The 25,024-nt window shown below is 61.7% G+C and overlaps 2 protein-coding genes across 9 annotated transcripts in view; both read left to right on the top strand.

Annotated features, from left to right (window-relative positions):
- The window catches only part of LRRC4B (leucine rich repeat containing 4B), a 42,209-nt gene extending 26,948 nt beyond the window's left edge, over nt 1-15,261 (top strand). For both annotated transcript variants that reach the window (XM_081107934.1, XM_081107935.1), the window contains exon 3: nt 12,725-15,261. In XM_081107934.1, coding sequence (XP_080964060.1) covers nt 12,725-14,578 — 1,854 coding nt within the window. In that variant the 3' untranslated portion in view covers nt 14,579-15,261. The remainder of the gene's footprint in view (nt 1-12,724) is intronic.
- Nucleotides 15,262-17,006: 1,745 nt separating this feature from the next.
- LOC308530255 (josephin-2) lies at nt 17,007-24,686 on the top strand (the record flags this gene model as incomplete). Of its 7 annotated transcripts, XM_081106792.1 has the most annotated exons (10): nt 17,043-17,400; nt 18,479-18,623; nt 18,884-18,968; nt 19,060-19,209; nt 19,293-19,513; nt 19,582-19,736; nt 21,448-21,604; nt 23,141-23,266; nt 24,147-24,341; nt 24,420-24,686. In XM_081106792.1, 10 exons carry the CDS (start codon nt 17,385-17,387, stop codon nt 24,517-24,519), a joined length of 1,350 nt encoding a protein of 449 aa, XP_080962918.1. In that variant the 3' UTR covers nt 24,520-24,686. The 7 variants fall into 7 exon arrangements, with proteins under 7 accessions (XP_080962919.1, XP_080962918.1, XP_080962924.1 ...); XM_081106793.1 differs by lacking the exons at nt 21,448-21,604; nt 23,141-23,266; nt 24,147-24,341; nt 24,420-24,686 and adding an exon at nt 20,263-20,436 and having other exon boundaries at nt 17,007-17,400; XM_081106798.1 differs by lacking the exons at nt 17,043-17,400; nt 21,448-21,604; nt 23,141-23,266; nt 24,147-24,341; nt 24,420-24,686 and adding exons at nt 18,223-18,277; nt 20,263-20,436.
- Between the last annotated feature and the right edge of the window lie 338 nt (nt 24,687-25,024).

Genomic DNA, 25,024 nt, shown 5'->3' with positions numbered 1-25,024 from the left:
CAGGGCACATGCCTGGGTTGCAGGTTTGATCCCCGGTGTGGGGCGTGCAGGAGGCAGCCGATCAATGATTCTCCCTCATCATTGATGTTTCTATCTCTCTCTCCCTCTCCCTTCCTCTCTGAAATCAATAAGAAAAAGGAAAGGCACACTGAAATGGGCTCCCTTCTCGGGTCCAAATCCCAACACTTTCATTTCTCATCCCGGGGTTCCTGCACCCCAGTGTGGAGGCCACCAACTCGTGACACTGCCTGCTCCCCGAGGGTGGAGGGTGTCCGCCCACCAGAGCGGGTGCTGGCCCTGGCCGGTGCGGCTCAGTTGGTTGGAGCGTCGTCCTGTGCACAGTCGCAGGTTTGATTCCCTCTCATCAGGGCACGTACCCGGGCTGCAGGTTCGAATCCCAGTCAGGGCGCGTGCGGGAGGCAACCCATCAATGTTTCCTTCTCACATCGATGCTTCTGTCTCTTCCTCTCCCTTCCGCTCTCTAAAGATCAATGAAAACATATCCTCAGGTGAGGATTTTTTCTTTTTCCTTTTAAACATATTTTATTGATTTTTTACAGAGAGGAAGGGAGAGGGATAGAGAGTTAGAAACATCGATGAGAGAGAAACATCCATCAGCTGCCTCCTGCACGCCCCCTACTGGGGATGTGCCCGCAACCAAGGTCCATGCCCTTGACTGGAATCGAACCTGGGACCCTTCAGTCTGCAGGCTGATGCTCCATCCACTGAGCCAAACCGGTCAGGGCGAGGATTTTTCTTTTTAAAGAGCAGTAGATTTGGCCCCCTTAGTAGGCACCTTGCAGGTGGCGGAAGTGGGGCCATCTGGGGAGCAATTAGAAGCGCTTTTAAAAATAACAACTCTTTAACTATACAAATAAAAAAAGTTTAAAAACCATCCCTAGTCCCACCACCTAGATATAAATAACTGCTGCTCAGCTTTTGTTTTAAAAGCCTTGCTGGCTCTTTTCTGTGCCTCTGTAAGTGTATTTTTAAATTATTGATCACAGAGTGAATGCGAATTCATTTAGAAACACTAGAAAATACAGCTGAAACACAGGACAAGCCAAGTGAAACTCCACAGCCTCCAGAGACACTCCCCACGCACGTCCTCGGCTCATGCGCGATAGGCCGGGGTTAGGAAACCCATTTCTTTCTTTTCGAATTAAAAAAAAAAAAAATGAGCCCTAGCCGGTTTGGTTCAGCAGATAGCGCATCAGCCTGCAAACCAAAGGGTCCCGGGTTCGACTGCAGTCAAGGGCATGTACCTGGTCAGGGCTCCTGCAGGAGGCAACCAGTGGAGGATGTGTCTCTCACATGGATGTTTCTCTGTGTTTCCCTCTCTCCTCCACTCTCCCTAAAAATCAATGGGAAAATATTCTCGCATGAGGATTAACTAAAAAAAAAAAAAAAAAAAAAAAATGAAATCACACCATTTCATGGGGGACGACGCCAAGTGCACAGGTGGCCGGGGCCGCTCTCTGGGGTGACGGTTTACTCTTGGGGAGAGTTGGTGGTTTGAATGCCTTCATGGGAAAGATAATTTTTTTTTAATCAGCGGCCTTCAGTGAGGCCCCTGCTTCTGTCTGAGGTTGGACTGGGCGAGCCTGGGCCATGGACAGGCCTTCTACCCGGGGACCAGCCTTCCGTCTGCCTCGCAGCCACAGCGGCCGGAAGGAGCGGGTTGGGGCTGGGGCACTGGCTGGGGCATCGGTAGCCGGGCACCCCTCGGTGTCCTGGGGGGCGGGGGGCGGGGACAAGCCCCCACCCCTGGCTCTGCTCCTGCTCCCGGGGAGGCCCTGGCTGCAGGCTCCTGCCTCCTCCCCGCAGCCAGCCACCCTCATCTGTTTACTGCGGGTCTCTGCTTGCGTGTGTTCTGGAAAGCGCTTATTGTTGCTTTGTGTGCGTGTATTTTTAATTCATGTAAATGACGCTGCGTTAGAGATGGCTTTCTTTGTCTCACTGTTTTCCCAAGGCCTGGGTTGTGAAGCGCCATCCACGTGGCTGTGTGTGTGTGTGTGTGTGTGCACGCGCGCCTGCTCCGCGGCTTTAGCTGCAGAATTCCCCTCGGTGGGCGCCCCCCACGCCCTGCCCCCCACCCCAGTCAGGACAGGCACCCAGGAGACTTCCAGCTGCTCCCACCACGAATCCTCCCTGGGGACCCCTTTGGCACCCGCGTGACAGTGTCTTGGAATGTGCCCCTGGGGACTGGTGGCTCCGGGGACATGCACTCCGCCTAATAGGACGGGTCCACGGATCCACCATCCACCGGGGCTTGCAGCCGGCTGCCCTGGGTCCCTCGGGTCCCGTGAGGTCATGTGCACAGGGGGAGTGACAGCTCTTGGCAATGGGTGCGCTTCTGTCCTCAGATGCAATCGGCCCATCCCAAGGAGACACGCATGGGTGCTGCAGGGCACTGTGGGCCGGGAAGGCCGTCCCTTCCCGGGTGGCCGTGGGGCCAGGACCAGGGTCTGATGACGGGCGTCGGGTAAGCGAGCGGCCGTGCATCTCGCGCGGAAGGTCATGGGTAAGCGGGTCGCCGTGCATCTCACGCGGGAGGTTATGGGTAAGCGGGTCGCCGTGCATCTCACGCGGGAGGTTATGGGTAAGCGGTTCGCTCTGCATCTCACGCGGGAGGTTATGGGTAAGCGAGCGGCCGTGGATCTCGTGCGGGAGGTTATGGGGAAGCGGGTCGCCGTGCATCTCGCGCGGGAGGTCATGGGTAAGCGGGTCGCCGTGCATCTCACGCGGGAGGTTCTGGGTAAGCGGGGCTCTGTGCATCTCACGCGGGAGGTTCTGGGTAAGCGGGGCTCTGTGCATCTCACGCGGGAGGTTCTGGGTAAGCGGGGCTCTGTGCATCTCACGCGGGAGGTTCGCGGCTACTGGGAACGGGGTTGGAGGAACATTGACTGACAGGAAAGTGCTTCAGATGCAATATCGAGTTTTCTGAGGATGCGAGCGGGATGCCCGACTTGTTTTACAACTTAATTTAAAGAACAGCAACCGCAGGGACCACCCAGCAACGTTAGCAGCGCTTCCGACTGGACTGCGGGGGACAGTGGGGCTGTGACAGGTGCAGCCGCTGGGCCTCCGGTTCCTCGCCGACCTGGGGACGGTCACAGCCGCCGCCCCCACCCCCCCCTCCCCGCCACCGTCACCGGGAACCGGCGCCTCCTTCCTGGACAGCGGGTGCTCAGCACCGCCATGTGCCAGGCGCGCGCCGTGGCCCTGGGGACCGAGGTCGCCAGCAGATCACAGCTGAGGAGGCGACAGCGAGGCCGCCTCGCCGCGGCCCCTGCCATCCTGCTCCGCTCGGAGAAGCTTCGGCCGCAGGCGCCTGCTCTGAGCGCCCAGCCCCGTCCAGTCGAGCCCCCCGCCCCCACCCCCCAGGAATGCATGGCCCCCCGACTTCGTGGACACCGGCCTCGGTCACCGCTGGCCCAGGGCTCAGCTCAGAAGCGCCGCATCCTGGAGAGCCACGTGGCTTCTGAGCCTCATGACAGCCCCAGGGAGGGAGGTGGGGGTGTCATCCCCACGTTGCACTTGAGCAGACTGAGGCCCCGAGAGCCAGGAGACCCCCGACCCCCACTAATTATGTCCCCCCATGAGCGCATCGCCTGCCCCCTCCCAGCCCCTCCCAGCCCCCCCATGGCTCCAAATCCTAGTTCCACGGTCTGGTCCGCTGACTTCGACATCCTGCCCCCCCCCCCGCCCCCAGTGGCCCTATTCTAATCCCCATTTTACAGACGAGGACACTGAGGCGGGGAGAGTGAGGGTGCTGTGCGGGAGGCCTCCGTTAGCGGGGGGATCGGGACTCAGCCCCGCTGGCTGGCTGCAGAACTGGATTTTGCTCTCTCTCTTTTTTAACTCGATATGTTTTTTACTGATTTTTAGAGAGAGGGGAAGGGACAGAGAGAGAGAGAAACATGGATGCGAGAGAGAAACGTGGATCGGTTGCCTCCCATATGCACCCCAAACGGGGATTGGACCCACAACCTGGGTATGTGCCCTGACCGGGAATCGAACCCGCAACGCTTCAGTGCAAGGACGGCCGTACAACCCACTGAGCCTCCCGGCCAGGGCTGAACCTGATTTCTTTCTCTTTTCAAAAAAAATTATTTATTTTTTTATTATTTTGTGGTCGTTGTTAATCCTGCCCTGAGGACATTTTTCCATTGATTCTTAGAGCGGGAGAGAGGGAAACATCGACGTGACAAAATCATATCGATTGGTTGCCTCCTGCACAAGCCCCGGCCAGGGCCTGACTGGGGAGGAGCCTGCAACCGAGGTACGTGCCCTTGACTGGAATCGAACCTGGGACCCTTTGGTCCGCAGGCCGATGCTCTGTCCACTGAGCCAAACAGGCTAGGGCTGAACTTGATTTCTTTTTTTCTTTTTCTTGTCGTTTGTTTTGTTTGAACTTGATTTCTTAACGTGCTTCTGATGCTCCCTAATTCGCAGCTCTCTGGGCTCCGCGCCCGGTGACAGAACTGTGACCCAGTCCTGGCTGCGTGGGCACAGCCCTCAGGGCTCTGGCCTCGGCCTTGCCCATTGGGATGCTCCCCCGCCTCCCGCCCGCCTCCTGGCCTCGGTCTCTCTCCCCTTCCCCCACCCCCAGCTGGAGTCACCGCATCACCCCTGTTCCCCTTGCAACAGGCACCTGTCCCAGCCACACCACACTCAGGGGCGCCCTCTGCTGGGCCCAGACGCAGCCCCAGCTCTTCCTCGTGGGTCCCCGTCTCCACCTGGATACCAGCTCTGAGCGGGAGCCCAGCTGAGACCTTGAGTCCCTGCGCCCCATCCCCTCCCCACCGCGTGTCTGGCAGGCCCGGCTACTGGCTAGTGCACCTGCAGCACCCATCCTGTTCCTGATTGGCTTATTGAGCACCCACTGTGTGCCAGGCGCTGCGCTGAGCACAGTGAGCAGGCCAGGTTCACAGACCCAAACCAGCCCAGGTGTTAACTGAAAAAACCCACGTGACACGTGGACCCGCACAGCTCAGACCCGGTTGTTCGAGAGTCATCGGTCCGTGCAGTACCGCTAGCTGGAGGTGAGAGCTGAGAGCTGAGCCAGACAGGCAGGAGAGGGGCAGGGGGGCGGGGGGGGGAGGGGGGCGCCTTCCTGGGAGGGCTGACCCCTGACCCCACTGCTTAGGCCAGGCTGGGGGCACGGCCTGGGGCCTCCTAGCCGGGACAGTTAGTATTTGTTGTTGGACGGAGGCGAGGGGAGGTGATATTGACCGAAATAGCATCATGGTCTTCCCTAAAGGAGGGAACCCTGGTTCTGAGTGGCCACCTGGCGCTGGGCGAGGCTGTGTTGCCTCCGTCTGTGCTTTTCCTCATTTAGTCCCCAGGGCCCTGTCCCCGCTGCAGAGGCGGCTGCAGAGGCGGCGAGGCCCCGGGAGGTTGGGGAGGCCCGCCAGGCCCAGTCTAGGTCCGAGTGGCTCGCTGAGTGAGGTGCCCGCCAGGCCCCAGCCAGGCCCTAGGCCAGTGGTCGGCAAACGCATGAGTCCACGGAGCCAAATGTCAACAGTACGACGATTGAAATTTCCTTTGAGAGCCACATTTTTTAAACTTAAACCATATAGGCAGGTACATTGTTATTAACTTCATTAGGGTGCTCCTAAGGCTTAGGAAGAGCCACACTCAAGGGGCCAAAGAGCCGCAGGTGGCTCGCGAGCCGCAGTTTGCCGACCACGGTCCTAGGGGTTCGGGGTGCCCCCCTTGGAAAGGGAGATGCACCCTTATCTCCGGGAAGGAGGAGCTATGAGAAGTCCCCGTGAAAGTGGTTGGAAAAATAACAATGATTTTTAAAATTGTGAATGTAAAGAAAAAATAACGGGGGGAAAAACCACAAAAGTGAAGCTCACGAAATTTGCACCGGTTCATTGCATTCAAAACATATAAAAACAATGTATCTCAATCGTGTTTAAGATGAACGATGCCCTTAATCACTTTCCTACCACAGTTAAATTTTAATAAAGGATTTCTTGGCCGTTTGTTTTCTTAAAAACCCCACCAGAACACAGCGGCTCTTTGCCAGCGTTAGTAACCTGTGCTCACCCCAACGGGAGCCGGCGGATGAGCGGGGAGAAGCCCCATTAGGTGTCTGTGCCCTTGACACGGACACAGAGCCCGCCTGGGTGGGGCTGGGCTCAGGAAATGGGGGGAAGGAGTGAGGGGACCAGGGGACTCAGGCCGGCAGGCGGCTGTCAGGGGCAGGACCCCAGGCCTCACTTCTCTGCTGGGGGTGGGAGTGGGGGGTGTCAGCTTGTCAGGCCACCAGGGGCTTGTCTGCCCCAAGCACCAGGCCCACCTTGTCCATCACCCCCCCTCCCCCCCGTAACTGTGGCCACCAGGGTGCCCGTCCCGGCCTCAGAGGGAGTTTGACCACCCGCTGTGTGTGGAGGGGCCCCAGCCTGCCTCCCCCCTGCCCCCCGGGCAGCCCCGGTCACCGTGGCCACTCACTGATGCTGTGTCATTATCACACTCAGCGTCTCTCCCCGCACCGGGGTCAGCTCCGGGAAGTGGGCTGTGCTGTCTCGCCCACGGCTGCACCCCCAGAGCCCGGCGTGGGGCCTGACACATGGCAGGCGCCCAGGGACTACCTGTCAAGTGAGCAGATGGGCACGCGGGTTCGTCTGGGCACGGAACGGGCCATGCCGCTCAGACACACACGGACACAGCGGGCAGCCGACCCCTGGGCTCAGGGTGGGCCGCGGGGTGGGGACCCCGTGCTCAGATGCAGGGGAGCCCGAGTGTCGTCCGTGCCCCAAATGGACCCGGATTCCACTCCCCAAGTAGCTGGAGTGAGGGCGTGTGGCCGGGGGGCCGGGGGGGGGGGGCGGGGGGGAGGCGGGGCGGATGCCCATTGTTGCAGGTTTGATCCCGGGCGCGGGGTGTGCAGGAGGCAGCCCGTCCATGTTTCTATCTCACATCCATGGCTCTCTCTCCCTTCCTCTCTCTCTCTCTCTCAAAAGCAATAAGCATTTCCTTGGGTGAGGATAGGAAATTAAAGAACTAAAAGAAAATAGATTCAGGGGCAGCAGGCGGCGAGTCCTGGCTCTGCTGCTGCCGGGCTGTGAGACGGAGGGCGGTGACCGGCCTCTGGCATGTGTGCCTTCCACAGACCAGGCCTCCCACCTGCCTCTCAGAGTCGCTTGATCGGTAAATAAATGGGCAGTGAATGAAGAAGAGGCATTTGGACAGGCCCCGGGGGGCGGGGGGTGCTCGGGGGTGTCCAGGCAGATGAAAAGGGAAGGGCGTTCTGAGCAGAGGGAACAGCATATGCGAAGGTGGAGGACCTGGTGAGAGAGTTCCAGGAGCCGAGATTGGTGACGGGCAGCTGGAGTGAGGCGGCAAGTGAGGGGTCGTTCGGAGGGGAGGGGAGAGGCCGGCAGGGGCACGGCTGGGTCCTGGTCGGGGCTCGTGCAGGAGGCAACCAATCGATGTGCTTCTCTCACATCGATGTTTCGCTCTGTCTCTCCCTCTCTCTTCCACTCTCTCTAAAAATCAATGGAAAAATACCCTCGGGTGAGGATTAAAATAATAATAATAATAATAACAATAAAGTGGCTGTATCATTTTTTAAAAAGAGAGAGAGAGAGCAAGAGGAAGGGTGAGAAAGAGAGAGAAACATCGATGTGGAAACATCAATGTGAGCCACATGGATCAGTTGCCTCCTGTGTGCACCCCAACCGGGGATGGGACCCACGACCCAGGTATGTGCCCTGACTGGGAATCGAACCCACAACCCTTTGGTATGCAGGACGATGTGCAACCCACTGAGCCACCCAGCCAGGATGCGTATATATTACTTTCTCGGCAGAATAAAAAGGTATATGGAGATTGCTCTGTTACTCTGACCTGGCACCCAGCCTGGGCCTGGCCTCAGGAGAGGGGGTTGGTGTTTATGAGGGGAGAGGGGGAGGGGACAGCCCCTTCCTGGACCTCTCCTCTGCGCTCTGTCATCCCAGGTCCAACCTCTTGTCTCTGCGAGCCCTTCAAAGAAAGCTAAAGAGCCCAAAGTTTGGTTTTTTAAAAAATTTTTACTTTTTGGAGAAAGAGAGAAACAGACAGACATGGATTTGTTGTTCCACTTGCTTACACATTCGTTGGTTGACCTTGTATGTGTCCAGACCAGGGATCGAACCTGCAACCTTGGTGTATCGGGACGGTGCTCTAACCACTGAGCTGCCCGGCCGGGCCAGATTCCAGCGTGGTAAGAGCCCACGTGTATCTTCATCTGTCTCTTGCACCCTGAGGCCTCAAGGACCTTCCCTCGGGCCAGGTGCCGGGTTGTTTTCCAAATTCCCAGGAATCTGGTTCCCACGCAGGGAATGGACCCCAATTCTGGCCAAAAAGGACCCCCCAAGACAATGGGGAGATTCCTAGAGGGGCTGCTTTCAAATTCACTCGCTTACGAAACCCAGAACCTGAGCTGAGACCCAGACCTGCCTCCTGACGGGGGGGGGGGGGGGGGGGGGGGAGGTGGGGGGAGGCGTTGAGGGTGTCTCTGGGGAGAGACAGCAGACAGGCAGCTGGTACAGCGAGAGCCCAGGTGGGGGTGACAGGGCCAGGACAGCCTCCAGGCAGGTGACCCCTGAGCGGGGTGTGGAAGGCAGAGGGAGGGGCAAGTGCAGAGGCATGGGGGATGGGGGGGTGAGCTGGGCTCAGGGAATTGCTGGGGGCGGGGGTGGGGGGATTCGGGAAGGGTGGGGGAAGGGAGGGGGCTGGTCATGGCAGGCCCCTGTGCTCGCCAGGGCAGGGACTGTGTTATTATGGGATGGACCGTCACACCCGGTCCTCTTGGTCTGCGGCAGGTGGGGGCTCTGGGAGTGATGGGGGCTCTGGGGGCGCTGTGAGCGGGAGGGACTGGGAACTGTGGGGAGGAACAGACCCCCGGGGGCCGGGTGTCGGGGGGCCCGGCCATGGACTGGAGAGGAGGGGACGCAATAGGGAGTCAGCGGACTGAGGGCCGGCTTGGTGGGGGCGGGGGGAGGCGGGGACAGCCAGTGTCAGACGGACTAGCCATCTCTGGTTGTCGCTGCCCTGGGGGCCTCCTCCACCGGAGATGACAGCGTGGCCTCGGTCAGCAGGCTCAGGGCTCGAGGGTCCCCCCTTCCTGGCCATCCTGTTTCATAGGCTGGGGGCAGGAGGGGGTGCAAAATGCGGTTGTGCCCCCAGCGCGGGAGCCCAGGAAGCGCCTGGCAACCTGCACAGCCTCACACGCCCAGCGGGTGGACGGACAGCACGCCCTGCAGGGGTTTGGAAGGCTGCGTGTGAAAAGAGCTGCAAACCCTCCTTCGTCAGTTTCAGCTCAGTTACATGTTGAAATCATAATATTTGGGATCCAGTGGGCTAAATAAACATGATTAACGCTGATTTCACCTCTTTGGGGTTTTTTTTTATTATTATTATCCTCACCCGAGGATATGTTGTGTTTTTTAATATATTTTTATTGATTTCAGAGAGAAAGGGAGAAGGAGAGAGAGAAACATCAATGATGAGAATCATTGGTCGGCTGCCTCCTGCACGCCCCACACTGGGGACGGAGCCCGCAACACGGGCGTGTGCCCTGACCGGGAACCGAACCATGACCTCCCAGCTCATAGGTTGATGCTCAACCACTGAGCCACACTGGCTGGGCCTGAGGATAGATATGTTTATTGATTTGAGAGAGAGAGAGAGAGAGAGAGAGAGAGAGAGAGAGAGAGCAACATTGATCGGTTGCCTCCCATACCAGGGATTAAACCTGAAACCTGTTGGTGTAGATGATGACACTCCAGCCAGCTGAGCCCCCAGCCAGGGCTTGGGTTTTCTCTGAACGTGGCTTTTGGGAAACGTAGGATTAAATAAGTCATCCTCGCCGCGTTTCCGCTGAAACGGTGCACACGGGGCCTGCTACTGTTCCTTGAGCATGACTCTACCCGGAGCACCGCCTTCCTCATGCTGGGTGCCTCTCAGGCACCATCTTATTTCTTAAACTTTTTTTAAAAGTGTTTTTGGCCCTGACCGGTTTGACTCAGGGGATAGAGCATCGGCCTGCGGACTCAAGGGTCCCAGGTTCGATTCCCGTCAAGGGCATGTACCTTGGTTGCAGGCACATCCCCAGTGGGAGATGTGCAGGAGGCAGCTGATCGATGTTTCTCTCTCATCGATGTTTCTAGCTCTCTATCCCTCTCCCTTCCTCTCTGTAAAAAATCAGTAAAATATATTTTAAAAAAAAAAAAAAAGAGCCAGGACTCTGGAGCCGGACAGCCTCGGTCCACCCCTCCTGTGTGGCCTTGGGCAAGGCACTGCACCTCTCTGTGCCTCCATGTGCTCCCACTTGAATGGGGAGAATTCATGGGGCCCGACCTGTTTCCTAGAGCACGCCAGCAGGCCTCATTACACCCCTTGTCACATGCGGGATCTTTATGGAGCGAAAGGTTTGATTGGTCACAGGAGTGGGATCGATAAAAGGCTTGAATAGCCTGTAGAGCTCTGGTCAGAGCTGCCACCACATGGATTCGGTGCCAAAGTTCTTGTGGGAACATCCTGTGGTTTTCCGAGCGTGTGGGTTCGCGTTGCAGGTGTTGAATACGTCAGACAGGGCGGTTTGGAGGATGAAATCGGTGGTTGCCCACCAAGCATTTATTTACAAGAGGCTCTGGCACCAAAGACCTGTCCAACACGTGTTAAGCTGATGAATCTTTTTTTATTGGCGTGTAACTTACACATAATAAAATGCCCCTTGTATGTGTACAGTTTGGGGAGTTTTGACAGTTACATTCACCCGTGGAGCCCCCCCCCCACCCGCACCCCCAATTTGGAACGTTTCTGTCACCCCAGGAAGCTCCCTGGCGCCCCTTCCCAGCCTGTCTCCCCGTATTCAGAGACACCCCGCCTAGCGCGCGGCCAGGGAGCAGAATGAATGGGACCCCACCGCGCAGGCGTCTGGCTGCTCCCACTCAACCCCTCCCGTGAGATTCACCCGCGGTTCCTTTCCATGACTGAGCCCCAGCGAATGGCCCTTCACCACTGGGGGCCTCTGGTGGCTTCCGGGTTGGGCTACAATGACCACAGAGGCTGCGGGCGCCCGCTCCCCGGCAGTCGGATGGGCCTCGGGAGTGGAAAGGCTGGGTCCCGTGGCGGCTCAGTGTTTACTTTGCAAGAAATCATCAGCCCTGCCAAGGCTGTGGGTTCCATCCCCAGTCAGGGCACATACAAGAAGCAACCAATGCATGCACCAATAAGGGGAACAACAAATCAATGTCTCCCCCCCCACACACACACACACCTTAAACAGCAATAAAAATCTATTTTCAAAACTCAAACCGTTCCGCCCTGGCTGGTTTGGCTCCGTGGATAGAGCCTCAGCCTGCAGCCCGAAGGGTCCCGGGTTCAATTCCGGTCAAGGGCATATGCCCGGGTTGTGAGCTCCATCCCCAGTAGGGGGCGTGCAGGAGGCAGCCAATCAATGATTCTCTCTCATCGTTGATGTTTCTCTCTCCCTCTCCCTTCCTCTCTGAAATCAATAAAATATATTTTTTTAAAAAAAAAATCAAACCAATGCACTGCATGGTATCTGCATTCAGTAGTTTATTCCTGCTGGGTGTTCAAAGGACAGTGCAATATGAATTCAGTATCTGGCATCGTTGGTTTTCTTGGCTTTGTGCATGTTGAACCTGGTATTTTTATTGAGACATTATTCTTACAGTTCTTAGTGTCCAGTTAGACAGAAGTAATCTTCAGTAGGAACTAATACTTGTCCCTTTCTAGGGTGTCTGAAATTAAAAAACCAGGCAGGTCCATCTACTCAGACCCTAACCACGGCCCTAAAGTAAATTGCTTGAAGAAATTAGTTCCCAACGATTTTACGTGCAGACTTTTTGAAGTATGTGCATATTCAAGTATAGATCAAAGAAGCTCAACTAAAAGGATTGTGGACTGAGATGACATCAGGATTGAGCAAAAAAGGGAATAAGATGATTAAGACTCAAACTCAGGGCGAACTAAGGCAGTGGAAGAACTCAGAACATGTGAAATTCCTTAAATAAAAGTTTATTAACTTTAAATAATTGTGCCTATGTTACAAATGATAAAAGTCCTTTATACTTTTTGTAAAAAAAAAAAAAAAAAATCAGCCGAAACCGGTTTGGCTCAGTGGATAGAGCGTCGGCCTGTGGACTGAGGGGTCCCAGGTTCGATTCCGGTCAAGGGCATGTACCTGGGTTGCGGGCACATCCCCAGTAGGGGATGTGCAGGAGGCAGCTGATCGATGTTTCTCTCTCATCGATGTTTCTGGCTATCTCTCTCCCTTCCTCTCTGTAAAAGTTCAATAAAATATATTTAAAAAAAAAAAATCAAACCGTTTTTCCCAAATGGCATCGTGGTCATGCTCTCCCACCAGCAGAGACGGGCGAGCTGGGCCCCTCTGCCCACGGCCGCCAGCATTTGGCAACTGGGTGCTTCTTTTTTTTTTTTTAATATATTTTATTGATTTTTTACAGAGAGGAAGGGAGAGTGATAGAGAGTTAGAAACATCAATCAGCTGCCTCCTGCACATCTCCTACTGGGGATGTGCCCGCAACCCAGGTACATGCCCTTGACCGGAATCGAACCCGGGACCCTTGAGTCCACAGGCCGACGCTCTATCCACTGAGCCAAACCGGTTTTGGCAACTTGGTGCTTCTTGTCCGTTGTTGCCTGAGTTACTGATGGTGTCTCCCCTCCGCCCCCCCAGGTGATCCGCACTGACACCTTCAAGCACCTCCGCCACCTGGAGATCTTGCAGCTGAGCAAGAACCTGGTGCGCAAGATCGAGGTGGGCGCCTTCAACGGGCTGCCCAGCCTGAACACGCTGGAGCTGTTCGACAACCGGCTGACCACGGTGCCCACCCAGGCCTTCGAGTACCTGTCCAAGCTGCGGGAGCTGTGGCTGCGCAACAACCCCATCGAGAGCATCCCGTCCTACGCCTTCAACCGCGTGCCCTCGCTGCGGCGCCTGGACCTGGGCGAGCTCAAGCGGCTGGAGTACATCTCGGAGGCGGCCTTCGAGGGCCTGGTCAACCTGCGCTACCTCAACCTGGGCATGTGCAACCTCAAGGACATCCCCAACCTGACGGCCCTGGTGCGGCTGGAGGAGCTGGAACTGTCGGGCAACCGGCTGGACCTGATCCGCCCGGGCTCCTTCCAGGGCCTCACCAGCCTGCGCAAGCTGTGGCTCATGCACGCCCAGGTGGCCACCATCGAGCGCAACGCCTTCGACGACCTCAAGTCGCTGGAGGAGCTCAACCTGTCCCACAACAACCTGATGTCGCTGCCCCACGACCTCTTCACGCCCCTGCACCGCCTCGAGCGCGTGCACCTCAACCACAACCCCTGGCACTGCAACTGCGACGTGCTCTGGCTCAGCTGGTGGCTCAAGGAGACGGTGCCCAGCAACACCACCTGCTGCGCGCGCTGCCACGCGCCCGCCGGCCTCAAGGGGCGCTACATCGGCGAGCTGGACCAGTCGCACTTCACCTGCTACGCGCCCGTCATCGTGGAGCCGCCCACGGACCTCAACGTGACCGAGGGCATGGCCGCCGAGCTCAAGTGCCGCACGGGCACCTCCATGACCTCGGTCAACTGGCTGACGCCCAACGGCACCCTCATGACGCACGGCTCCTACCGCGTGCGCATCTCCGTGCTGCACGACGGCACCCTCAACTTCACCAACGTCACGGTGCAGGACACGGGCCAGTACACGTGCATGGTGACGAACTCGGCGGGCAACACCACCGCCTCGGCCACGCTCAACGTCTCGGCCGTGGACCCCGTGGCGGCCGGGGGCGCTGGCGGCGGCGGCGGGGGCGGGCCCGGGGGCGGCGGCGGCGGGGGCGGCCCCGGGGGCGGCGGCGGCGGCTACACCTACTTCACCACGGTGACCGTGGAGACGCTGGAGACGCAGCCCGGCGAGGAGGTCCTGCAGACGCGGGGGACGGAGAAGGAGCCGCCCGGGCCCACGACGGACGGCGTCTGGGGCGCCGGGGGCCGCGCGGGGGACGCGGCGGGCGCGGCCGCATCGTCGTCCACCACGGCGCCCGCCCCGCGCTCCTCGCGGCCCACGGAGAAGGCGTTCACGGTGCCCATCACGGACGTGACGGAGAACGCGCTCAAGGACCTGGACGACGTGATGAAGACCACCAAGATCATCATCGGCTGCTTCGTGGCCATCACGTTCATGGCCGCCGTGATGCTCGTGGCCTTCTACAAGCTGCGCAAGCAGCACCAGCTGCACAAGCACCACGGGCCCACGCGCACCGTGGAGATCATCAACGTGGAAGACGAGCTGCCCGCCGCCTCGGCCGTGTCCGTGGCCTCGGCGGCCGCCGTGGCGGGCGGGGCGGGCGCGGGCGGGGACAGCCACCTGGCCCTGCCCGCCCTGGAGCGCGACCACCTGAACCACCACCACTACGCGGCGGCCGCCTTCAAGGCGCACTACGGCGCCAACCCCGGCGGCGGCTGCAAGGGCCCGCCCGGCCTCAACTCCATCCACGAACCTCTGCTCTTCAAGAGCGGCTCCAAGGAGAACGTGCAGGAGACGCAGATCTGACGCGGGGACCCTGCGCGGGGCGCGGATCTGGCTGCGCCCCTGGGCGGGCGGGGGACGCTCCCCGCGGCCGCAGCTCCTCCGACCCGCGGGGGGACGGACGGGAGGGGGCTGGGGAGGGAGACGGGCACGGAGCCTGCCTGGACCCCAGGGCGGCTGGCCCGGCGAGGACAGGGTGCGCCCCGGGCGCGGAGCCCGTGGTTCCGGCCTCGCCCCCATCCCCGGTGACTGGAGGGGATGCGGGATTCCTACCCACCCCGCGCCCCCCTTCTCCTCCCGGCTCCCCCGCCCTCCACCTCCAGGGGAGAGAGGAGCTGTTTTTGAGGGGCGTCTTTCCCCTCACTCCCCAATGACCCTCCTTTTAAGATTCATTTTTTGCAGTTTGACGCCTGCCCCCCCGCCCCCCCAGCCTCCCACCCACCCATCCACCCTTGAAACGAAAGAGACAGACACGTGGTCGTGGGCGCCTCCAGACACCCTGGCCCCGCCCCTCCCGCGCCCACTCGGTCCCCAGGGCCCTTAGCTGGGGAGGGGGCGCCCCAGGGCTCACCCCCCCCCCCCACCCACACACACACAGACTCTTTTGATACTGAAGGGAGGTTTGCGGCAACGACTACCTGCTCTGTAATTACTTTAAAAAAAAAACTCGGAAAAAGTAAAAAAATATTTTTTGGGTCATGAAAGCATGGAAAAGAGAGAAAAAGGAAGTGAATGTGGACGGGGAGCTAAAGGAGACGATGCCGCGGCGTCTGCAGGGGACTAGGACCCCTCACCCTGTTCAGCCTTGACCTCGGAGGCCCAGGGGGGGCCCCATCACCTGGCACCTGCAGCCCTTCTGAGGCAGGTCCTGGGGTGCTCTCTCGGCCCCACCTCTCAGCAGAAATGGAGGGGCCCGTATTAGTGTCCTGGGGCGGCCGTAGCAAAGTCATAAAAACTGGGTGGCCCAGAACGGCCAGAATGTGGTGTCACAGGTCGGGACCCAGGAGTCTGGGGTGGGGGGGCCTGGTGGCAGCTTTACCCCAACCTCCCCTGCGTCTCCACGTCTGTCGTCTTCCCTCTGAGGGTGCCTGCCTCTGTGTCCCAGTTCCCCCCCTTTTTAAAAAAAAAGTATATATATATATATATATATATATATATATATATATAATTGATTTTTACAGAGAGGAAGGGAGGGGGATAGAGAGTTAAGAACATCGATGAGAGAGAAACATCGATCAGCTGCCTCCTGCACACCCCCTACTGGGGATATGCCCGCAACCAAGGTACATGCCCTTGACCGGAATCGAACCTGGGACCCTTCAGTCTGCAGGCCGACGCTCTATTCACTGAGCCACACCGGTCAGGGTCCAGTTCCCCTTTTATTAGGATGCGGGTCATGCTGGATGAGGGCCCTTCCTCCTCCTGCCCCAACTCACTGGCCCGTCTGCAAGGACTGTGTCCACGTCAGGTCACACCCACAGTCCTGGTCAGCACCTCAGCGTGTCTCACCGAGTGTGGGGGGGGGCAATTCAAGCTGTTACAGAGCCCAGCGGAGCGCCCGTCTCCACCGCACACCTGTTCGCACGCTGCCCCAGAAAGCAAAGCGGGGTGACCTGGGGGCAAGGGGTGCTCCCTGGGGCCTCCTGGACCAGAGGGAGCCACACATTGTCTTGTAAATGCAGAGGCCGGAGGGATGGGGTCCAGGCCTGGGGAGTCGGGGGAGGGTACACTGTCCCCCAGGGCAGGGGCCCCACTTAGAGCCCCCCCCACCCCCACGCCCCAGGGCTAGCAGCCAGGGTGTGGGAGCAAACCCAGGGGTGAGCAGGGAGACCAAGATGCTGGCGGTTGAGCCTCTAGCGCAGTGGTTCTCAACCTGTGGGTCGCGACCGCTTTGGGGGTCGAACGACCCTTTCACAGGGGCCGCCTGAGACCATCGGAAAACACACATATAATGACCTATTGCTTTTGTGATGAATCACGAGGCTTTCATGATGTTCAATTTGTCACAATGAGATTGGGGGTCCCCACAACATGAGGAGCTGGATGAAAGGGTCGCGGCGTTAGGAAGGTTGAGAACCGCTGCTCTAGAGGCCTGAGCCCCTGGGGCGCCATCCGTGCTGTCTAGACAGACAGAGGCGGACGGACGCGGGTCCACGCACACGCAGGGCTGGGTCCGGAGCAGGCCGGTCGCCCCCGCTCCCCCGTCACCGCGGCCCAGCCTGGCCCGTACAGAGCAGGGCTGGGTGCTGTGCAGGGCACCCAGGCCCCCCCGGAGTTGAGGACAGAGGCGGGGCCCCCGGCAGTTCATCTCCTCCGCCTGCAGCTCTTGCAGCAACCTCACGGGCAGGGCCCGCAGCCGCCGTGGCTGGGATCTGGGCTCGGGACGCTCCCTCGTCCCCTTTCAGAGCCATCCCTGGTTGCCATGGCAACGCTGCAGCGGGGACCAGGTGGCGGCGGGGGGCAGGGAGCCGGGCGCCGCTGCAGACGCCGCCATTGCCGATGCCAGGCTCCCACCGGGCACCCGCGCTGGCTGGGGCTCCTTTGGGGGGCCCCGGGCCCCGCAGTCTTCTCCTTGACCGATGGGACGTGGGGGAGGCGGGAGGGACAGTGTGGGGGTGAGAACACAGCACTGGGAGGGGTGCTGCTGGCCCGGCGGCCGGGGGGAGAGGAGGGTGAGCGGTCGGAAGTCAAGGTGAACGGAGGGAAGTCCTGGCCCCGGGCTGGGGTAGCCGACTCCATCCCGCCGCCTTGTGGGCAGACGAGGAACCGCCAGGCCAGGCCTCCAGACCTTGCAGTGGGGAGACGTGGGCCTGGCCAGGCTGGGGACAGCATGGCAGCCGGCCCAGGTGAGATGGGGGTGGGGGGGGCCCGGAAGGATGGAGGTCCAGGGCGGCCGGCAACCAGAGCACAGCCCCAGAGGGATCAGAGGCAGACAGAGACCCAAGTGGAGGAACGTTGTGCCAAGACCTGGGGGAGTGACCGCGGGGGGGACGGGGCGGGGAGGGGGTGGGCATTGGCTATGCAGGAGCAAGGGCACAGACTGAGAGCCCAGAGTCCCCGTCACCATCTCTTCTCCCTGCTCCCAAACCTCACCCCCCCCCAAGCAGGATGCAGTTTCCATGGCAACCTGGCCGGGCCAGAAAAGGGGGCGGGGGACTGCAGAGGAAATTTTCCACATCAGCAGCGAGGGAGGAGGGCACGGTGCAGGGAAGGAACTGGCCCAGACGATGGGGGCCATGCAGGGCCCCTGGAGCCCCAAGTCACCATGCCCACAGCCCCCAGCACCGATGGGGGCCATGCAGGGCCCCTGGAGCCCCAAGTCACCATGCCCACAGCCCCCAGCACCGATGGGGGCCATGCAGGGCCCCTGGAGCCCCAAGTCACCATGCCCACAGCCCCCAGCACCGATGGGAGCCATGCAGGGCCCCTGGAGCCCTAAGTCACCATGCCCACAGCCCCCAGCATCGTCACCCCGCCTCCGCCCAGCCAACTGGCACCCTTGCCTCTGGGCTGCGGGGAAAGGGGACGGCTTGGGAGAGGCTCAAGGGTCAAATGTCCAAAGATCGGCGGCTGCCCAGGCCTGGTGTGTGTGTTGGGGGGGGGGGGGGAGCGGGCAGCCAGCAGCTGACGGAGCTCGGACCGCAGACCAGACCACCCGACTCACGGACATGGCCCTGGACAGGGTCCCGCGGAGGGTGGGGGTGGTGGGCTACGGCCGTCTCGGTGAGTCCCTGACCCTTTGGGGCTCCTCCCCAGGCCCCTTCCTGAAGCCCCCAAAGCCCTGTGTCCGCCACCAACACACCTTTCACCCACCGTGGGGCTCGGTCCCCTTCTCCGGGTCCCTGTCCCCCTCCCCCTGGGTCCCTGTCCCCCTCCCCCTGGGGCTCTGTCCCCCGTTCTCTGAGTCTCTTGCCCTCCTCCCAGGACAGTCCCTGGTCTCCCACCTGCTGACTCAGGGGCCGGAACTGGGCCTAGAACTGGTGTTTGTCTGGAATCGAGACCCGGGACGCCTGGCGGGGAAGGTGCCCCCGTCCCTGCAGCTGCAGAACCTCACTGACCTTGGGGAGAGGTCAGTGACCTTGCCCTGAGCGAGCAGGGCTCCCCGGGCGAAGCTCCTGTTCTGGCCTCCCTTAGCTGCTGTGTGCCCTGAGGCACGTCCCTCACCCTCTCTGGGCCTTGGGGTCACCCAAGTATGAGTTGGGACAAGCCCATCCGCCCTTCCCCTCCCAGGCCTGGGTGAGGAGTGACGGGCCACGACAGACCGAGGGAATCTGGGGAGGGGAGGCCTGATCTCTCTCCAAGGCCCTCCCCACCTCTCCCCTCTCCTAGGCACCCCGACCTTGTGGTGGAAGTGGCCCATCCCAAAATAATCCAGGAATCTGGGGCACAGATCCTGCGTCACGCCAACCTCCTGGTGAGCCCCGGCCTTTCCTCCTCGGCCCCACCCCACCCCAGAGTGGGATGGGTCCCCTGACCTCTGCCCCACCCACCTTCACCCACCCCAGGTGGGGTCCCCCTCAGCCCTGGCTGACCAGGCCACAGAGCGGCAGCTCCTGGAGGCCTCCAAACGCTGGAACCACGCCGTGTTTGTGGCCCGGGGGGCCCTGTGGGGCACTGAGGACATCAGCAGACTGGACGCGGCTGGGGGCCTCCAGGTGAGGGCCTGTTGGGGTCCCCAGGAAGCGGAGAGGCTCTGCAGAGACCCCTGGGCCCCCCTGACCCGGGCTGTCACTTCCAGAGCCTCCGTGTCACCATGGCCACACATCCCGATGGCTTCCGGCTGGAGGGACCCCTGGCCGCCGCTCAGAGCACGGGGCCTCGCACTGTGCTCTACGAAGGCCCTGTGCGCGGGCTCTGCCCCTTTGCCCCCCGAAACTCCAACACCATGGCGGCTGCCGCCCTGGCGGCCCCCAGCCTGGGGTTCGACCGCGTGATCGGGGTGCTGGTGGCGGACCGCAGGTGAGGTACGCTGGGCAGGGGGTGGGTCTGGGGCCAGCCAGCCAGCCTGACCGCCCTGCTTGCTCCAGCCTCACGGACCTGCACGTCGTGGATGTGGAGCTGAGCGGGCCCCCGGGCCCCACGGGGCGAAGCTTCGCTGTGCACACCCACCGGGAGAACCCCGCCGAGCCCGGCGCCGTCACTGGCTCTGCCACCGTCACCGCCTTCTGGCGCAGCCTCCTGGGTATGGCCAGGCCCCTGCAGTGTCCGGGGCCCCCCAGGCCCTGGGCCCAGTGTTCTGCAGAGCTTGGGTCTCGGGCTCTGGTTCTGCAGCTCTGCTTTTGTGTCTGTTGGCTGATCTTTATTTTGGAGTCTCCCTATAGCCTCTACGCCAGTGGTTCTCAACCTTGGCTGCACCTGAGAGTCACCCGGGAAGCGTTTTAAAATCCTGATTTCTGGGCCTCATCCTCCGGAAATTGTTTCTTTGTTACTAATGTGATGGCCCCACCCCATCACAAAGAAATAATTTCCGGAGGATGAGGCCCAGAAATCAGGGTTTTAAAACGCTTCCCAGGTGACTCTCAGGTGCAGCCAAGGTTGAGAACCGCTGCTCTACGCCATGGCTTTGGATCCTCGCACTGCTCTCTCCACCTCTGGCCGCTCTCCAGGGGTCTCTGTCCCCCCGCCCCCGGGCTGGCCCCTCTGTTCCTTCCCCCGGGCGTGTCTCTCCCTTCCCGGCCTCAGCCTGTCATTCCGGTACCTCCCCGCAGGCTGCAGCCAGCTCCCTTCCAGGCCCGGGATCCACATCTGCTGAGCAGGCTCCTCCCCAGGACATCCTCGCCTCATTACCTCCCCCCACCGCCCCCGCCGCCCCCGTGCAGCCGCTGCCCTGCCTCAGTTTCCCCGGACTCCCCCCTGTCTCAGTAAAGATGCACAGTCTGGCTACCCTTCTGTGACGTCACGCTGCGCCCGCACACTGGGCATCACGCCACCTCAGGGGGCGGGCTCGGCTGGGAGCACAGAGGCGGGAAGCCATCGCGAGAACCTGGCCACTACATTTCCCAGAATCCTCTGAGCAGCGAGAACCCTAGCCACTACATTTCCCAGAATTCTCTGAGCAGCAGGGAGATGGGGGGTGAGCGAAGGCGAGGGCCTCTGCAGAGCGCACTGCGGCGGCTCACCGCGGAGAGTGACGGAAGTTGCCCTCCCGCGATCCCGGAGGCTTAGGGGACTTCCGGGCCACGCTGCCCAGACGTTCCTCGCGGAGGCCGCCGGGAGTCGTAGTCCGGAACGCGGGGGGCGCCGGGAGCTGTAGTCTGTGCCGCCTACCCAGTCAGCGCCGGGCTTCCTGCCCCGCATTCGGAGCCCAGAGTCGCTGCTCAGGGGGATGCGGGAGCCCCTGGTTCCGGGGAGCAGAGAGCAGGCGGGGTGAGGGGCGTTGCTTGGCAACGGGCAAGCGCCGCGGTTGGGGTATGGGTTGGGGAAGGGGCTCTGTTGCCAGGTGACAGGAAGAGAAAACCCTGTTGTTTAATGGTGGGAGGGGAGTCGTCTGTTGCTAGGCGACCAGAAGAGACCCTTGTTACCTAGAGACAGGAGGAGGATTCCTCTGTTGCTAAGGAACTAGAGGAGAGACTTGTTATCAGTGGGGCGGGGGGTTCTCTGTTGCTAGGTAACCAGAGAGGGAGCCTGTTACCTACAGAGCGGAGGGGGGTCCCTCTGTTGCTGGGTGAGCAGAAAAGGGGGCCTTTGGCCGAGGGACGTGAGGGGGGGGGTGGAGGTACCCTGTTGCCAGGAGAGGGACCGGGGAGCAGGGGCAGGGCCCGGCGTTCCCTCAGACTGCGCCCAGCCCCCCCCCTCGGGGGGGAACGGTGCCGCCTCCGGAGCCTGCTGACAGTTTGGGCCTCCGGCTCCAGGTCCCGGTCTCCTGAGCGCCTTCTCCTGCGCCCCGCACGCAGGAGCGGAGGGCGGCATGTCCCAGGGCCCAGGAGCGCCGCCACGACCCTCTGTGTACCACGAGCGGCAGCGCCTGGAGCTGTGTGCCATCCACGCCCTCAACAACGTCCTGCAGCAGCGGCTCTTTAGCCAGGAGGCTGCCGATGAGATCTGCAAGAGGTGACCTCACCCGCCCGCCCCCGCCCGAGCACCCGCCGGGGTCTTAGCGAGGCAGGGGCCGAGCCCAGGTTTCCGCGGCCACATCGCCCGCCTGGGCTGGCCCCTGGGGCTCGGAGATGGACGTGTGGCCTCCCGCGCCTGTCCATCCGCAGCGCCTCACCCACTCAGGCCTCGCCCTCCCTCATCTGGGCCTTGGTCCCCTCCTCCCCCTGTCTGGTCTGGGCCCCGGGCCCCACTTCCCCGTCCATCTACACGCACACACACCCCAGCGCTGCCCCCGCCCCTCCCCTGGCTCCCAGCACCCCTGGGAGAAGTCCCAAGGCCCCAGCCCGATGTCCAAGGCCCTGCGTGCTCTGCTCCCCAACTGCTCTGCAGCTTCACATCTCACTGCTCCCCCAAACCGCGTTCCTCCGCAGGGATGGAGGAGCCCCTCTGGGAGGCCTCTGGGCCTTGGCGGGGCCTGTTCTGCTGGCACCGTGGCCTCTTGGCAGCCTGGAATGTTCCCCCTCACTGTTCACCATTTCAAACACTTCTTTATTATCTCTCTACCTCACCCCCGAGCCCCCCCCCCCACACACACACACACACACACGCACATCCCTGGCCCCAGCTCAGGCCCCATCGTCCCCCAGGCCCTCCCCTTGGCCTCCAGTCTCCCCATTCAACCGGGGGTCCCATATGATCCTCGGCTGGAGGCGACCCCGTGTAGTTGCTCACAGCCCCCCCGGGCACCCCGCACCCTCAGGCTGAGCCGCAGCCCCCGAGGCTGATTGTGAGAGAACTGACTCATCTGTCATTCAGAACAGGGAGCGGTCAGCGCTCTCACGCCATGGCCTTGCCGAGACCCGGACTCCAATGGGAGCCCCGCCCCGAGGGGTCAGGGGCACACACACAGAAAATGACACAGAAATTTGCCCCTGTCCGGCCTGCCCTGCCTGCCCTGCCCTGCCCAAGGGCCAGAGAGAGAACAAAGGTGCTATTGTCCAGGGGCAGAGGGCCCAGAGAGACAGTGGGGCTGGGGGCCTCCCGCGGGGACAGCTGGCGGAGAGGCTGGGGGCAGGGGCTCCAGAGCTGTGGCTGGGAAGGGGGGGCGGGGGGACTGAGGCCAGGAGGCCCCAGGGGCCTGGCCATGTGGGACCTTGACTGCTCGGCTGAGGGGCTGGCACTCCATCCTGGTGATGGTGCATCAGGGGGCCTGGGAGTGTGGGAGGGGCAGGGGCAGTGCCAGGTGTGGGAACAGCCTTGGGCCTGTGGGAGGGGCGCTGGAGGGGGGCTGGGGGCTGGGTGAGGGTCCAGGTGGCAGAGGACAAGGCCTAAGCAGGGAGGTGTGGCTGGAGGAGGGGTGTTGGGGGGAGGGGGGCAGATAGAGTGGGGGGAGGGGGGCAGATAGAGTCGGGGGAAGGAGGGATAGGGCCTGGGGCTGCTGAGCCATGGGGGTTGAAGGGGGGAGAGTTCCAGTGCTGGTGACTCGGACCCGGGACTGCCATGCTTTGTGGGGAGGGGGACCAGCTCAGTCTCTGACCGCCCCCCAACCAGGTTGGCCCCCGACTGCCGGCTGAACCCCCATCGCAGCTTCCTGGGCACTGGCAACTATGACGTCAATGTGATCATGGCCGCTCTGCAGGGGCTGGGCCTGGCCGCGGTGTGGTGGGACCGAAGGAGGTGGGACCTGAAGCTCGGTGGCCTGTGCTGGGCTTGGCACAGGGTGTGCGGTGTGATGGGAGGGAGGGAGGGAGGGGGGGGAGGGGGGAGGGGAAGATGGCTGGAAGGTTTGCATGGTGGCAGGGTTGGAGGTGGTAGAAGGATGTGTGGGATGTGTGGGTCGATGGATATTGATGGGTGGGTGGTGGGTAAATTCATGGAACTGGGTGACTGACTGGGTGGGGAATGGGCGGTTGGGTGTGTGGAGTGGGCGGTGCCTGGGTGACGGGCTGCTGAACGGACGGCTGAGTGAGGGGCTGAGGGAATGAAGATGGGTAAGTAGCTGACAGGCAGTGGACAGCAATGGGTGTCTGGTGTCTGGTAGAGCAGATGAGTTGGGTGGGTGGTGGTCAGTTTGTGGGTGGGGAGCTGGCTGCATCAGCGGTGCGTGCTGTGTGGGATGATGGGTAGCTGGGTGGTGGTTAGATGGGGGGGCGGACAGGTGGTGTAGGGCGGGTGGGTAACGGGTAGATCAATGGCAGATGCGTGGAGAGTGGATGGAGAGCTGGGTGGGAGGTGGAGATGATGGTAGATGGTACCTGGGGGTTGGATGGGTGGGTGGTGGCAGGATGAACAGTAGGTGGGGGGGCAGGAGGGGGTTTCCTGGGGGTTGGGGGAGGGCAGGTGGTGGGTGAATGGGGAAGTGGGTGGGTAAGGGATGGGTGGGTGGTGGCGGGTGGAGAGGGAGCCCGTGTCAGGCGGGTGAACAGGTGGAAGGAGACGGTGGGCTGGTTGAGGCGAGTCCTTGGGGGGCTCCGGCCACTGCTGCGCCCGCCTGGGCCGTGCACAGTGACTGGGAGCCCCGTCCCCCCTCCCCCCCCTTGCCCCCCCCCCCCCGCAGGCCCCTGTCCCAGCTGGCCCTGCCCCATGTGCTGGGGCTGATCCTGAACCTGCCGGCGCCCGTGTCGCTGGGGCTGCTGTCGCTGCCCCTGCGCCGCCGGCACTGGGTGGCCCTGCGCCAGGTGGACGGCGTCTACTACAACCTGGACTCCAAGCTGCGGGCGCCCGAGGCGCTGGGGGATGAGGACGGCCTCAGGTGAGGGGAGAGGGGGAGCCCCCCGACCCCCAGGGGCCGCGCCAGGCCCCTGGGCCTCAGCCTCCCGTTTCCGCCCAGGGCCTTCCTGGGGGCCGTGCTGGCCCCGGGCCTGTGCCAGGTGCTGGTGGTGGTGACCAAGGAGGTGGAGGAGAAGAGCAGCTGGCTGCTGACCGACTGACCCCGGGCGGGTGCCCTGCCGCGCTGCCTGTGCCTGCTGATCCCGCCTGGCTCCCCGGGGCCTCCCCACCGGCCCCCCCCCACCATGGGCCCCCGAGGCCCCTCCCCTCCCCCCCTCCTGCTGCTGCTGCTGCTGCTGTTGCCTCAATAAATCAGATTTGTTCCTTTCTCCGCGTGACTCCCTTTACCAGCGACGCTGGTCCCCGCGGCCGGGCGAACGCAGCTCCCAGCTGACCTGTGAGCCCCAGCCCCCGGCCTCTCCTCCCGCCCTGTGGGCCCAGGTGCCCAGGTGGCAGAGGCCGACACCTGGGTGCCCCCAGAGTGCCCTGTGGGGCGGCGCCCGGGAGAAAGCCAGGCTCCATTCCAGACTCTCTATTCCATCCGTGGCCCCAGAAGGCCCCGCCCAAATCCCCAGGAACTGGGAACAGGTGCGGCCGCAGGGCAGGGCAGGGCAGGGCAGGGCAGTGGAGGCTGCAGCAGGAATCCCTTAGCTCCGCTGACCTTGA

The sequence above is a fragment of the Myotis nattereri genome (assembly GCF_964212035.1).
Source record: "Myotis nattereri genome assembly, chromosome: 15".
NCBI classification, from domain to species: domain Eukaryota; kingdom Metazoa; phylum Chordata; class Mammalia; order Chiroptera; family Vespertilionidae; genus Myotis; species Myotis nattereri.
This window is presented reverse-complemented; position numbering and strand designations above follow the sequence as displayed.